Source organism: Barbus barbus, assembly GCF_936440315.1.
Source record: "Barbus barbus genome assembly, chromosome: 30".
Taxonomy (NCBI): Eukaryota; Metazoa; Chordata; class Actinopteri; order Cypriniformes; family Cyprinidae; genus Barbus; species Barbus barbus.
Genome location: NC_136758.1, coordinates 12,434,494 through 12,449,651, shown reverse-complemented (window position 1 = coordinate 12,449,651; position 15,158 = coordinate 12,434,494). Strand labels below are relative to the sequence as shown.

Below are 15,158 nucleotides of genomic sequence, written 5' to 3'. Positions count from 1 at the left end.
TACCACAGAGAACAGAACTAATTCAATTACATTAAAATCAATTATTTATACCATTAATACAATATTCTATTCACCAAAATGGATTTGTAAACATCTGTGCATCCCTAAAGTTGATCATATGTAAAATGCTTAAGCTATCAATACATTGATAACATTTTAAAATATACAATTGTGCTTGGGGATGTTTAGAAGACTTGGTACTAAGCAGGTAAACATTATCTCATTTTCATTTAGTTAAACTTGAACTACTAAAATAACTCAAACTAAATAACCTGAAACTAATACATAAAAGAATTATATGGACATAAATTAAAATGACAAAAACACAACAAAAATTACTTTTATAACTTAAAAAAGTGAAATTAATATATATTACAAAAAAATTATTCACATCAAATTCAAAATATTAACAAACTATAATAATATATCAATGATACTAAAATAACAACTAAGTGCTTCAAACAAACATTCAATGTCACTAACCTGGCAAACTGAAAAATTCAGATTTGGAAGATTTCCTCTTGTTTCCAAGCAGACTGATTAAAAAAAAAAAACCTGTGTGCACTTAATCAGGGCAGTTGTGTACAAATCAGCCAATCAGATTAGAGCTTGCCAGATGATAAAGTACTTTCCAGCTGTGTCAGCAAATGCATTAAACGTGTGGTTGGAGTGTTTACTTAAACTGAGGCTATTGTGTGAATATAAAGACTTACTCTAAAAGATGTGCTTTTGTCAAACAACAAATAAGTAGTTCACTTAATTATTATTTTTAATTGTTTATTAAAAGACCATACTGCAAAATACAGAGCTGATAAATAGGTGAAACTACATTTTCATCGTGTGTTCAGCATGCAAAAAAAGCAGGTTCAGCTTTGAAACTCTATTTGCAGAGCCACTTCTGCGACAATTCTGCTATGCAGCACCACCTTACACATGAAGTGTGAAAACTGCAACCTATTAATATTGATGCCAAAGAGAAAATGCGTCACTTAGACCCATTTCACACATCTGCAGCATCTAATTATTGAAATATTCATCAGAGAGCTCCAGGTAGCGAGGAACCCACCCACACCAGTTCTTGGCTTGACACTGGTTGACCCTCTTGATAATAGCATAATTATAACCTTGAATTCCAGCTTCACGAGTCTTAGTTCATTTAGAGCACACATCAAACATCAGGGAAATGGACCCGCCGAGTCTGTGTGTTTGCGTTCCCTCAGTTGTAAACAGCAATTCCGGCCTAGATAAGAAGGCCGAAGGTAATGGAGAGAAAATCCTTTTAGAACTCGTCATGCTCTGTACAGCGTCTAGATTAGGATTTCTGCTTATAATCCTAATGAAAATCGGTGTGGGAAATGACTTTCTTAATCAGCTAACACAGCAGCCTGTGCCAGCTTCTTTAGTTTGCCCAACAGCTCATGTTATCTTGCACACCTAGTTTGTTTACAGATTTCCAAATGTAATTGAGACCACACCAATTGGCTGGTAGCAACTGACTTGGCCTTGAAAAGCGAAATCCTCTCATGTTACGAACCGCTCAGTAAAACTGGGTTCAGATCTCTGCAGGGAGCTACTAATCATTACTGGGGTTTGTTTTTTTCCCAAACTTCGATCCCAACATTCACAGGTTTCGGAAAGCAACAGAAAGAATGACCTACTTTGGAAACTGCAGGCTGTTCTGCTCTCTAGAAGTGGCATGCATTAAAAAAAAAAAAGATTTCAAATGTCTTCCATTTTCTCTAGCAAACAGCAAAGTACACGGAAGTACAGAGGTCAGCCATTTGCTTGAGTCTGAGTCATTAGAGTTGTTTTTCAGAGTGTGGCTTGATGCATTTCAGTAGTCAAAATAATATTTTTCATTGCAAGTATCGAAGAGTATAGATGAAATGCCCTTGAAGTTTATTTTTCTTTCATGCATACATTCACATTGCGGCAGTCTTTTAAATACATAAAAACTGATAACAAAACATTCTCTAGTTCAGAATGTCAAGACGTTAGTTTTAATGCCACTGAAAAAGTGAAAAACTAATATGTTCACCTTATTCAGGGACTCAAAATGCAGCCTGTCCAACTTTATGCCAGAAACCCAGTGCATATAGTGACACAAAAAGTGTGTTTATCTCTTAAGTGGTGGGATGAGAACCATCCCTTCCATTGTGCTGGCCTGTCTCTGCATTTCCACTCTCATATTTTGCCTCAATCGTTCCAGCTGCCACTGCAGTACAGCCTCCCTCTCCCTCAGCTCATCCAGAGCCATCGATGCCTGGAGCTTCCCAGCTGTCACTGCCAGGCCAGGTTCTCCGGTGTGGAACCTGTGAGGTGGCTTTGTGGGCTGTGGATCCTGCAGACATGGCAAAAAGCCTCTTGATGTGATTGCGGAGGTGTTAGTAAGACGTAGACCCTCTAAATAGCCTGAAACCTTCTTCTCCAACTCCATTCTCTGACTTTCAGAGAGCCGAGAAGCCCCTTGACGCCCCTAATGAGAACGAGAGCTTGCTAAGACTGGCGATTTCAACAGACTGGAATACTGATCAAACATCAAATGGATACTAATATCAAAAAGAAAGGTATTGCGGTAACCCGGATGATCAAGTACGTGGGAGTAGAAATGTCAGTGTATATCTCTTGCATCACTAGGAATGCGTTTAGAATTGATGTGAAGAAATTTCAATCTTAGACACTATGGCAGGCTGTCATGTATCGTAACACCTAATTATCCACCGGACCAACCACATTGAATTTTCATACAATGAAGTGTAATTTATTCAGTCAATAAAGGAATGCAATGATGAGATGACCTAGTTTTTATAATTCTTTTAGCACTATCCTACCTCATTATAGAGATATTAAAACACCTCTCGAATCTGCAGGAAGAACCTTTTAACAGGTAATAAAACATGATGAGGAAAGTTCCACATGCACAGAACAAATGGGGAATTGGTGCCTATGGAAACCCAAAGAAAAGGAACACTAATAATGATGATTATTATTAAAGGGATCGTTCACCCAAAAATGAAAATTATGTCATTAATTACTCACCCTCATGTCATTCTGAACCCATAAGACCTTCGTTCATCTTTGGAACACAAATTAAGTTTTTTTTTATGAAATCCAAGAGCTTTCTGAACCTCCATAGACAGCAAGGAAACTACCACGTTCAAGGCCCAGAAAGGTACCAAGAACATCGTCAAAATAGTCCATGTGACGTCATTGGTTCAACCGTAATTTTATGAAGTGACAAGAAAACTTTTTGTGTGCAAAAAAAAAACAAATATAACTTTGTGTTCCAAAGATGAACGAAGGTCTAACGGGTTTGGAATGCCATGAGGGTCAGTAAATAATAATAATGACAGAATTTTCACTTTTGGGTGAACTATCCCTTTAATTTCATTATGATCATTAAGCTATTTAGATCATTTATTTAAGACCTATTATTATTAATAAAAATATATTGTTGTTATCATTAGAATGTAACAAGAAATAAAGGATGATGTGATGAACATATCAATGTGGTAGGACTTAGTTTATAGAAATCTTAAAACTTCGACTGTCAACATCTCAGGCACCAAAACTGACAGTACTTGAATTTCAAAACTTTATAAACTTCAAGCAGTGCAATCCTGACCTTATTATAAGTTGAAGCCTTCCCGCCGGCACTTATGGGGGTGGATCTCACCTTCTGGCCGGTCATTACCTGTGAGGTGAGTGTGAGAGTGGACTGCTCTATTCTTCTGGCTCTCAGTTCTGTCTGCAGCCTTAGCAACATCTTGTCAAGTTGTCTGACTGCTCTCCTGGTCTCGTCGCCGTGGGGACACCTCACCATGACAGCCCGCTCCCCTGGTGGCCAATCGACGGACTCCTCCTCAGACGCATCGGCGAGGGAGCTGTCGATCACGCTGTCCTGCACAGAGACAAAGGCATAAGTGCAACAGGTCTGTCAGGAACCCCATCTGAGACAATTGAGACGCATTGTGCTCAAGCCATGCCAAATCAGCTAGATCTGCTAAAAGAATTATACAGTCTTTGGATTCATTTACTAAAGAGCTATAAGAAGACTTTGCTTGCTGCTGGTTCTCATTTACAATCTGAACATGCATACTGTGTAGTTTGTTTTTGTCAGGTTTCTCTTTAATGTGCAATCAATCACAATTTAACTTGCTTTATTTATTTCTGAGGAAAATGAGTGGTGCTTAGCTATGAAAAAAATAAATAAAACAAACCTGACCTGCACTGTATGTTGTTTTTGTTTTGAAACAAACTAAATTGAAGCAGAACAGTGCCAAGCCCAAAGGGATTTTAAAATGACGTAGTTAAAACATTATAAGTCATGAACCAAACCAACATTACAAACTTTGATGTAAAGCAAAAAAGTACAAAACAAAAAGTCAAAGATACAATACTGCGTAAATGAAGATGTAATACAATGCCATGAAGATCTATGAAAGTCATAAATCACATTAAAAATGACAGAAATATAGAAGTATTGATTTAAAGTTGGTTATGTTGTATACAGAAACACTCTATTTCAAGTTTATTGCAAAATGTGCATATGAATTCAAACATTTAATTTGATACTGTAGTGACACTGACTATATTATGTAATTTGCAGTGCTTCATGGGAGCGGGTGGTGACTGAAGCACAATTTGCTCAGTGTTTCTCTGATTGGTAGAAATTTCTTTGCAAATCATGGGAAGAAATTGTTAAAACTCAATTCCTCTACAGAGAAAATAATTTGGATTTTTACCAGCAGAACCAACTGTTGCATTGTTTTGTTAAAAAGGACCAAAATGTATTTATAAAAGTAACATGTGAGCAAACTGTCTACTCCCTCATCTTAACGTTTCTCTGTGAGGCATGTCGTTGTATGGAAAACAAGTCCCAGATTGTAATTGTTGTTTATATAAGCAAGACCAAACTAACTGGAAAAACACAATTTGAGGGTTTCACTCATGTCTGAACAAGTGACAAATTTGATTAAAAAGATTAGTACTTGGCGTAAAAGGCCTTTCACACCAATAATACTATCTATCCTGTATTTGTTCAACTTTATAGTTATAGTTATCATTAAAGTTTTACTCTTCGGTGTGGCCTTAAGGAGTTTAGAATGAAATAACCAGGACTCGCAAAATCGCTAGCCCGACGTCCCAGGGCTATTGTGTTTTCCAGTCAGGCTACCAAAATGTATCACTGCCCTGCCCGACGGGCTACCTTAAATACAGGGCTCCCACGCAATGTTCCCTCTAAGCTGATCGGTCGCGCGCGAAGAAATAATGTCAAAAATGAGTTGGGAAGCCATTTGATTGAATGCCACCAGTAAAAGGGAAAGAATAGCAATGCTCGGGCAAACCGCTATAGAGCTGATGTCACGACAGAGTTAGAGCCGGTGAATGCGGTTTACAGGTTTCATAGAAAGAGAACTATATGCACCAAACGAGTCGCTGTAGAAACTGAAAACTTCAATAGTTGCGGTGCGCTCAACACGAGAGACAACACAAACACAATGACATGTGAAATAAAACGTCCTCATGTATTAAAGAAGAGTGGCTTGATTAAGTGCTGGAAATAACGGAGGATGGGCAAAGAATGGTAAAAAAACTCTGAAACATGTTCAGTCACACACAAGAGTATTGTACAAACTGTACTTACATTTACATTTATCTGACGCTTTTATCCAAAGCGACTTACAATTGCTATATATGTCAGAGGTCGCACGCCTCTGGAGCAACTAGGGGTTAAGTGTCTTGCTCAGGGACACATTGGTGTCTCACAGTGGATTCGAACCCGGGTCTCTCACACCAAAGGCATGTGTCTTATCCACTGCGCCATCACCACCCCACTACTTCATGATGTTTAGACAGCTATAGAAGAATTCATATGTTCACGTTTTTTATACTTAACTTACAGATATCAGCTTAAGTTTTGCTTCAGTTTCTATTCTATTCCATTCAGTTTAAATATTTTGTTTTGATCAAATATTATGTTAGGCCCATATTATAGACTCAAAAACAAGGTCAATTATTTATCAGGTTTTTGACTTTGAGTCTCTTGCACATTAAGGCTGTATTCATTTCAAAAATACAGAAATAAACAGCGATATAGTGAAATATTATTGCAATTTCTAATATTGGTTTCCTATTTTTATACCTATACTATAAAATAGTATTTATTCCTGTGATCAAAGCTGAATTTTCAGCATCATTACTCCAGTCTTCAGTGTCACATGATCCTTCAGAAATCATTCTAATATGCTGATTTATTATCAGTGTTGAAACTGTTGTGCTGCTTCATATTTTTTTGGAACCTGTGTTACTTTTTTCTTTGATTCGTTGATTAATAAAAAGTTTAAAAGAACAGCATTTATTCAAAATAGAAATATTTTCTAACAATAGAAGCCTTTACTATCAATTTTATCCATTTATCACATCCTTGCTGAATAAAGTTTATTTAACTTTAAACTTTAAAAAATAAAACAATTCTGACCCCAAACTTTTGAATAGTTTATATTGTAACAAAATCTCTATTTTGACTAAACACTGTTCTTTTTAACTTTTTTTTTTTTTAATATCACAGGTCCCAAAAAATACAGTATAAAAAAAATTAAAGCAGTACAACTGTTTCCAACATTGATTAAAAATCAGCATATTAGAATGACTTCTAAAGGATCGTGTGACTCTGAAAATACTGCTTTGCTTCACAGGAATTAATACAATTTTAAAGTATATTAAAATAGAAAACATTTATTTTAAATTGCAATAATATTTCACAATGTTATTTTGTGAAATAATATTCAGTATTTTTTTATCAAATAGATACAGCCTTGATGAGCATAAGAAACTTTTGAACTGCAGTGTATTGTACAGAAAAAAAAATTCTCAGGTAACCTAAAATGTACATCATTTAGTTACATCAAGGGTCAAATCAAATATAAATAGCACATTGAAGTTAAAAGGTACACACTTTTTTGTGTGCATGCTGTACAGGTCTGGTATAAAGAATGCTTTTGCTCAGGTGCCCGAATTGTCCGCCCAATAGAGAAAAGTTTTGCTGAGCAAGAAAACTAATTAGAGGGAACATTGCTCCCACGGGTCCTTAAATTTGATATAATTAAATTGAAGAGTTTTTAAGGCCTTAGACAGTTTTAAATACGTTAAATGGTATAAGAAATAATTTTTCAAATTGCCTTAAATAGATTTTTAAGAATTCTGCAGATACATTGTAAATAGTAAAATAAAACTCCTTCCTTGATATTCATTGATATTTGATTTGTGTATTGAAAAATGTTTTTGATTGACATTTATGGTTTTTATTTCATTTGGGCTAGTTAAATAAATTTTCGGGCTACCAAAATCTGAAGAGTACCAGGGATTTAGAAATTTTGCGAGCCCTGAATAACCCTACATATGAGCAATAATAACAGCAAGCACCACTGACTGTTTTCTTGTTAAAACAGTTCTGCTACAAAATGTCACAAATAACTCTGTAAAAGTGTTTTGGGTAGATGATCCAGTTTGCTCAAAGTCAGACTTTGTGCGAGCACCCACAAAGAAAATCAATTCTTTAAGAACCTGTGCTAATCAACAGCGCCTCAACCAATAGCTGAAGCTTAAGAGCCACTTCCATCACTCTTGTGTGGACAGTGACAAAACAATCCACTCCATCCACAAAATGTTTGGCTTTCATCAAGGACTATAGATTTCCCATTGATGCGGTGGGCATGCCATTTGATTTCCATTCCCCTTCTTCCTGTTCTTTGGACCGGGGAACTTTTGTCTGCATTTCAAAAGTCTAGATTGAATTTCTCACTAAAAGGCCCCAAAAATTGAATTAACAGGGTTTAAAGTATTTCCACAACTCAATTTGATGGAGCTTAGTGCTATTCTTTGAAACCTCACAATGCGCTTTATTCTGATTGTGCGTCTTATATCGACTTATATCGAGGCTCAACATAAAAGAAACATAAGAAAAAGTAATCATTTCAATAGTATGATGTGCTGGAAGTGGGAAAACGAAAAGCCCTCCTCCATTTGTCCAACTCAAAGACACCCATGAGCTCACCACTCTAACTGAATAGCAGTTAAAACATCCCTTTTTACTTCAAAATGCACACTGTGAGTGAAAAATGAAACCCCTGCCAAGTGCTCAGGACCCACTTCTGCTAGCCAGGGACTTCTTTACAACTTCATTTCAAATTGGAGAGGTGCCAGTGTGAGTGAAGGCTCTTGTCTGCCAGATTCAGAGTCCTGGAGCGCCAGTGCATCACTGTGAGTGACAACTCATAGCTGGGCAAGGTTACTGCAGGCAGACTGGCAGTCTGGCTCTCAAACAAAAGTAGGGTAATATACATATTAGATTTAGCGTCATTGGTAACTTTTCAGAGTAAACTAATTCAGTCGTGCTGAAAATCTCACACATCTGTCTTTATGAACCGGCCATGCATAAATACCTGGGGCTGAACAGTGATGTGACAACGTGAACAAACAGAATATTTGATAAAGGAGCGTGAGTTTGAATCTCAAATTCATTCCTGCGTGGAACACAGCAGACGTACCATCCAGCACCAGAATAAAGGTTCGTGGAGTTTCCAATCCAGATACGCCTCCAGAATTCCATTCAATGCTTGTATCCGCTCCAGCTCCTGAAATAAAAATGACCAAAAAATCCTGATTACACGCGAAGAAGCTCTGTTGTTTTTAAAACAATAAAATCCCCAGTGGCCCTGCAGTGCAAGTACAGTTTTGTGCACGCTTGGCAGCCGATTTGATCTGTACTCATGGGCAATTTTTTCCCTGTAGGATCTCAGCTAATACTTCACATCTTTGCAGTTAGACAGAAGTGCTCCAGGGACTTAGGCTGATAACTCTTCTCAGCATCCCACACAGACTGAAGGGCAATGGGGAGGGAGAGAGATCCTTGAGCTGCCCACTGTAACTTACACGGCTTGAGAGGAGAGATCTATTAGCCTGTGTCTTAACACATCCCACACTGTATACTTCTCACAGTCAGGTCTGACAGACCAAGGTCTGGAGAAAGCTATTAGTTAAGAAGCAGGACACCCCTGATGCATACGATTTCAAATCTGCAATCTTCCCTCATGGGCGCTCGGCCCTGCTGCCAGGTTGTTTTGAGCCAATTACCTGAGCCATACATTTCTAATTACTGTGAAAAAAATGATATCATGACAACACAGATTGGCTGATGACACCATAAGAATGTACACAGCCCCAAACCCTTCACTAGCGACTACAATGAGCAATGAGCCCTACAAAAAGAACTTGACATTGGTTATGTACCTAATATAATATAGTGAAGTCATTAAGTTACCAGATGATGTGTTAGCTGGCCAATTTCATGCCCGCTGCATGTGTTACTATTCATCATGAGTGTGGGAATAAAATGGCATGAGATTTAATCAACTACACAAACCAGTTCTTATAACCATTCCCATTAATCAATTAAAATGCTGATTCAACATGTCGTCTGCATAATCATTTTTTGTTAAATGAGTTTAATTTAAAACTAATTTTTATTAATACACATATAAACTTGGCATTTAACTATTTTAATTGATAAAAATACACTACCATTCAAAGGTTTGGGGTTGGTAGGACTGCATGTATTTGCACAAAACATATGGTAAAACCAGTAATATCAAGAAATATTCTTACATTTTAAAATACCTGGTTTCTAGTTTAATATATTAAAATACAACATTTTCAGCAGCCATCTCCCCTCTACAGTGTACAGTGATTAGGTGCTCAAGAAACATTTATTGTTATTAATGTCAAAAACAATGTTAATTTTTTATTTTTTTTATTCTTAGATGAATATAAAGTTTAAAAGAACAGCATTTATCTGAAATAGAAATTTATTTGAATTATAAATGTTATACATATATTCTTTTTATAATGTTATAAATCTATTGTCATTTTAGATCAATGCAATGCATCCTTGCTGTATTCCTCCTGTTTATGTAGCAAATCACTGGAAAACACCATGACTGGGTTTACTAGATTAGAAGTAGGTATTTTACTTCTTGCATTAAACATTTTGAATGTGAAAGTGAAAGTAACGTGAAAGTGACGTGACATACGGCCAAGTATGGTGACCCATACTCGGAATTCGTGCTCTGCATTTATCCCATCCAACACACACAGCAGTGAACACACACCCGGAGCAGTGGGCAGCCATTTTATGCTGCGGCGCCTGGGGAGCAGTTGGGGGTCAGGTGCCTTGCTCAAGGGCACCTCAGTCGTGGTATTGAGGGTGGAGAGAGCGCTGGACATTCACTCACCCCACCTACAATCCCTGCCGGCCTGAGACTCGAACCCGCAACCTTTGGATTACGAGTACGAATCTCTAACGATTAGGCCACGACTTCTCCCTTTCATGTGCTGACAACTACAACTGTTCGAAATAGTTTCTTTGATGGGAAAAAAGAATCCAGGACTAGGACATAAAAAGCACTCATAATATCTCTTTTTCACTATCTTTCATCCACTTTTTCTATATACCACTTGTTCTTTTTCACACTTTTTTATACACTCATAAAACAGCCCCATCGTTAGATGTCAGGAGGGAGACTTAAAATACTCTTACAAAGCCTCTAAAGAGCAAGGGAAAGAGGAAGGGAACAGGAGAGCATGGGCCTTTTGACTTAAAAGTTTAAGATCCACACTCTTCAAACAAGCAGGATTTCCCACCTTGTCAATCTGTCACACCAAAGCACGAGGCGGCAGGTACATAGAGGTGGATGCTTCATTACAATCTTCTCCAGAATAAGCCAGGGGATGAAAAACACATTGACAGCTGCGTGTAATCATTCACCGATTGAAATTAGCTTGTTACCTAGCTTACGGCAGTTATTATCGAGCGCTGATCACCATATGCTCTGATGACGGATAGAAGCACTTATCATACACTAAAGGAATACAAATCTCTGGAGAGAATGTAAATTAGTAAAGGCCTCACTTGTCATGTAATAACAATGATCAGGGGCTAAACTCATAACACTTGTTTAATGCAGAAATCCTACAGACCTACATGATCTCATGCCAATATTTCATTAAAATGTTCAAGTATTTTCATGTCACCTTGTCAAGAGTAGTTGACGTCGTGTTGCTGTGATGGGAACCAGTGGCATGAGGCTGACAGACAGCAGGGGGGCTGATATTGGAGATAACCTAGAGAAAGAAAACACAGGATATAAATCTGGAGTTTTTATCATTATTTTAGATTATTTGTGACCACAAAACCAGGGTCAATTTTAAGTGTCAATTTTTCAAAATTGAGATTTATATATCATCTGAAAGTTGAATAAATAAGTTTTCCATTGATGTATAGTTTGTTATGATAGGACAATATTTGGCTGAGATACAACTATTTGAAAATCTGGAATCTGAGGGTGCAAAAAAAAAAATCCAAATATTGAGAAAATCCCCTTTAAAGTTGTCCAAATTAAGTTCTTAGTAATGCATATTACTAATCAAAAATTAAGTTTTGATATCTTCATGGAACATGATCTCTACTTAATATCCTAATGATTTTTGGCATAAAAGAAAAATGGATAATTTTGACCCATACAATGTATTTTTGGCTATTGCTACAAATATACACCACTGACATAAGACTGGTTTTGTGGTCCAGGGTCATATATTTTTAGTGACTTGCCCTATGGGTGATTTTGGACCTCTCTTCCTGGGCTGAGAGTAAGCTCTTCCACTGGAGCCTCAGTTTTCCATATTGCCACTGCAGTGCCTGTAGAACCTGGTCCTTCTTCACTGTGGTATCCACTCCTGGTCGATGTGCCGCTATGGCAAGCTGTCCTAGTGTTAGACCCTGGGCGATCTTATATGTTGACAAATGTGACATGAAAAAATCATTACAGTAGCCATCAAGCATCATTCTATTAACACTGAAACAACATCTGGAGGGAAATAGCAAGAATCCTACAATACAAAAGTAAAGATAAAGAAATTCTTCAGTCGATTAAGGTTTTATAATTTAACCCCTGGGGATGCATGAACTCCAAGCTGGTTCCAGGGGAGATTTTGATTTTGCTTTGTTAAACCCCTAAAACAGGAATTGCTACTTAGGACTGTTGCCTTGAACAAATAATAATGTTTTGATCTTTTTTGCATTTAACAGCTTAACACATCATTAATTTATCTATTTAGGGAAAAAGTTTTTTTAAAAATGTTAATTGTTCAGATTGTTTGGATGGTAATCATAGCAGTATATTAAATTACCTTTCAAAAGTTTAGGGTCAGTCAGATTTTTTCATTGTTTTTGATAGAAGTTTCTTATGCTCACCAAGGCTACATTTATTTGATCAACAATACAGATTTTTTTTTACTTTGTAAAATATTATTATAATTACTTTTTTGTTTTCTGTTTTACTATGTAGGCTAATTTATTTCTGTAATGGCAAAGCTGAATTTTCAGCAGTGTCAAATGATCCTTCAGAAATTATTCTAATATACTGAATTGGCGCTCAAGAAACATTGATGCATGGGTTTCCCTGATGAAAAGAAACTTCAAAAGATGAGCATTTATTTGAAATGTCAATTTAATGCATCCTTGCTACATAAACAACGCAATACTCTGTCCTATTAAAAATGTCTAAATGCATGTATTAAACAACAGATTCTGTATTAAACAACCTACTTCAGAGTTTGCTTCTTTTTGTTATAATCTGTGGCCAGTAAGGAGTTTATTAACACTAAAGATAAATATAATAGTATTACTAGAGTCAGAGGCGCCGTGGGCGGGGTGGGGGGTGGGGGTATGTTAGGACGATTTAGTGATTTAGCCCCCCTGCCCAATCCACAATCCCCCCCCCCCTTTAATAAAATCCTTATTAACACTAATGATACTGATATATAGTCTAGAAGGAACACACTTCTTTAATGATAGGTTATGATGGCACATAACACAAAAATATATACATCAAATACATAAGATGAACAGAAGAAGAAACAAGAAATTAAAGTGAGTAGTGCTTGCCAAACCCACCCACACAATGATTGCCAGGATGTTGCTTTTTCATTGCTGTGGTGTTTTATAGCATACTTGCTCCAAACAAAAGAGCCCACCTTGAAGTCTCTGATATTCTGGTTTCTAGATATGACTTGGGTCAGTCCATTAAAGTATGCCTATGGGTATTTTTTTCCCCCCATTCTTTTATCATCAACCAGGCGCAAATTCTAAATTACAATGCTTCAAATCATACTAGCACACTTCTCCTCAACACAAAGCACTTGGGATATTACTCACGACTGTAGCACAAACAGTGTAGGATGAGTTACATGCTGATCTACTGTATATTATAATTATTAATCCTAGGTATGAGTAACAGTGATGCTTGTCTTAGCAAGCACCACTACTGAAACAGATGAAACTGACACTTCGAAAGCCTCCATTAGATTAAAGTTTAAGGATTTATCCAATTAGACTTTCAAAAAGAGTGAAACAGCATTAAAATTGATCCTAAAAGCAAACAGGATTTTACTTATTGTGTTTTGTTCATGATTGCTTTTTATTAGAAAGTCAATTAGATTAGTCAGCCAAGAGCAAACGGAACAATAAGTTAACCATTTCGTATCTAGTGTAATGTTCGCGAGAGGCTGCTGATTGTTTCTTTGTTTTTTGTTTTCTAATAAGAATAGTCCTAAGTAGTAAGAAGTCAATGTTCTGACTGCATAACTGTACAATAAAATAAAATAAAGTTATCCTGCTCTCTGCTGGCCTTGTATAGAATAACACTTGACATCAACAGAGGAAAGCAAGTAATAAAATTAATAATCTGTTCCTTGCTTGGATCACCAAAAACTCAAGGTCTCACCATCGGTGCAGATGAGAGAGTGTCTAATTGATGAACCTTCTCAGCAAGCAGGAAGTCCAGTAGATTCCCTGATGACAGCACCCAGCCGAATGCCAAGAGCAGATCTCGGCTCCCCACCTCTTCTATGTGACCGGGGGGCCGGGGCCCCAAGACCCAAGGGGCCCCGTAGCCACAGTGACAAAGAGCACTCCTCACAAACAGCAGCTGCACATCTGCAAGCACAACACTATGGGTTGTACAAACAATAATGTATTACACATGGACTGCAGTTATGTGCAATGATCAGTTTACCAAAGTCTTGGTCTTTAGAGTTGCAGCACGCACAATCCAGAGCAAAAGCTCTCTGAAGAAGCCTACTTAACAAACTCCACACGTCCACTGCCTGAAAGCAAAACATATTTTGAGCACACCAAGCAGGGTTAATCTAGCTCATGATGACTTATCTATCAAACTAGAGAGGGAGAGAGGGAGGGAGAAGTGGTAACGTTACCATGATTGTAGTAAGATACATTGATCATCTTACCGCATCTTTTCTGTTGAATTTGGCTCTCCTGAATGTCTCAGCTGTCGGTATCGACTCGACGCTTAACGCAGATAGTAACTTACAAAGAGAAGTAATAACTTCTTTAACTTTAACACTCTTTTCGCCCGACATTTTACATGTAGTATGTTTACACTGTCAATGGTCGTTAGGCAACAGAGAACAGACACTTCCTAGTTGAGTGTCATTTGCGCCGTTTTGATTAGTTGTTATTTTGGCGCGCTACATGATTGACGTAAATCCTGACCAATAGGAATTATAGACAGCCCACCTCGATACGTCATACCGACTGGACTTGATTTATTTTGCATATTTTATTTTTGATCTATTTTGTGTATTTAATTTTATTTGTGTTGTATATTTCTCTCCATGATGTTGTTGTTATATATTTAAAATTAAGAAATACATTCACAAATCTCATATTTTGTCAGTATGTACCGTTTATGATAGCCGAATAATGCACTGAAAAATGAATATGCAATAATAATTATGATACGTCATTCACTGCTGGAGGTAAAAAGAAAGGAAGTTTGTGTAGTTTCACTTTGTAAAGAACTTTACTGCCCTCTACTGTTTCCGACTCGTCGCTCACCTCCCCAATTAAAGACACATTTCGTTTACACTTTACAATAGCATTTCTTAACATTTAGCATGAACCAACTATGGACAGTTTGTTAATTTTGGTTAATTTTAATTTCAACATCTACTAATACATTTTTAAGATTAAAAGTTGTATCCGTTAACATTAACCAACGCACTCTGAACATTAACATTAA

The 15,158-nt window shown here is 37.0% G+C and overlaps 1 protein-coding gene across 4 annotated transcripts; it reads right to left on the bottom strand.

Moving 5' to 3' along the window:
• Positions 1-753: 753 nt before the first annotated feature.
• LOC306850318 (tubulin epsilon and delta complex protein 1-like) lies at positions 754-14,619 on the bottom strand. Of its 4 annotated transcripts, none has more exons than XM_079385886.1 (8): positions 14,365-14,586; positions 14,133-14,223; positions 13,842-14,053; positions 11,669-11,845; positions 11,092-11,181; positions 8,550-8,636; positions 3,695-3,901; positions 754-2,476 (listed from the first exon to the last, which is right to left on the bottom strand). In XM_079385886.1, exons 1-8 carry the CDS (start codon positions 14,494-14,496, stop codon positions 2,117-2,119), a joined length of 1,356 nt encoding a protein of 451 aa, XP_079242012.1. In that variant the 5' UTR covers positions 14,497-14,586; the 3' UTR covers positions 754-2,116. The 4 variants fall into 4 exon arrangements, with proteins under 4 accessions (XP_079242012.1, XP_079242013.1, XP_079242014.1 ...); XM_079385887.1 differs by having other exon boundaries at positions 14,332-14,557; XM_079385888.1 differs by having other exon boundaries at positions 778-2,341; positions 14,365-14,619.
• Between the last annotated feature and the right edge of the window lie 539 nt (positions 14,620-15,158).

Bases quoted from the DNA above. Each gene is read 5' to 3' on its own strand.
- LOC306850318 (XM_079385886.1), bottom strand. From the start codon at position 14,496: ATGTCGGGCGAAAAGAGTGTTAAAGTTAAAGAAGTTATTACTTCTCTT. The intron at 8,637-11,091 runs GTGACATGAAAA...TTTTTATTTCAG, and splicing joins CGTCAACTACTCTTGACAAG to GAGCTGGAGCGGATACAAGC. The intron at 2,477-3,694 runs GTAATGACCGGC...CGTTCTCATTAG, and splicing joins CTCTCACACTCACCTCACAG to GGGCGTCAAGGGGCTTCTCG.